Consider the following 253-nt stretch of genomic DNA (forward strand, 5'->3'; position numbering starts at 1 on the left):
GTGTTCCCCCTCCCCGCCTTTCCCCTCCAGGTGTACTGCAGGGTGCGGCCTCTCAGCCGTCCGGACCAGGAGTGCTGCATCGAGGTGATCAACGAGACCACGGTGCAGATCCACCCGCCCGACGGATACAGGATATTCCGCAACGGGGAGTACCGGGAGGTAACGGCCTGGGGGTCCTCCGCTTGGAGCTGTGCTGGGCTGAAGGGGCTGCCTTCCAGCCTGGAATTAGGGATCCCTGCTGTCGATGTTTTCT

At 63.2% G+C, this 253-nt stretch overlaps 1 protein-coding gene across 1 annotated transcript in view; it reads left to right on the forward strand.

Moving 5' to 3' along the window:
- Positions 1–6: 6 nt before the first annotated feature.
- The window catches only part of KIF23 (kinesin family member 23), a gene marked incomplete at both ends in the record, with an annotated part of 15101 nt that continues 14854 nt past the window's right edge, over positions 7–253 (forward strand). The window contains one exon of the mRNA XM_009709109.1: positions 7–159. Coding sequence (XP_009707411.1) covers positions 7–159 — 153 coding nt within the window. The remainder of the gene's footprint in view (positions 160–253) is intronic.

This window comes from Cariama cristata, unplaced genomic scaffold, assembly GCF_000690535.1.
Source record: "Cariama cristata isolate BGI_N322 unplaced genomic scaffold, ASM69053v1 scaffold23011, whole genome shotgun sequence".
NCBI lineage: Eukaryota > Metazoa > Chordata > Aves > Cariamiformes > Cariamidae > Cariama > Cariama cristata.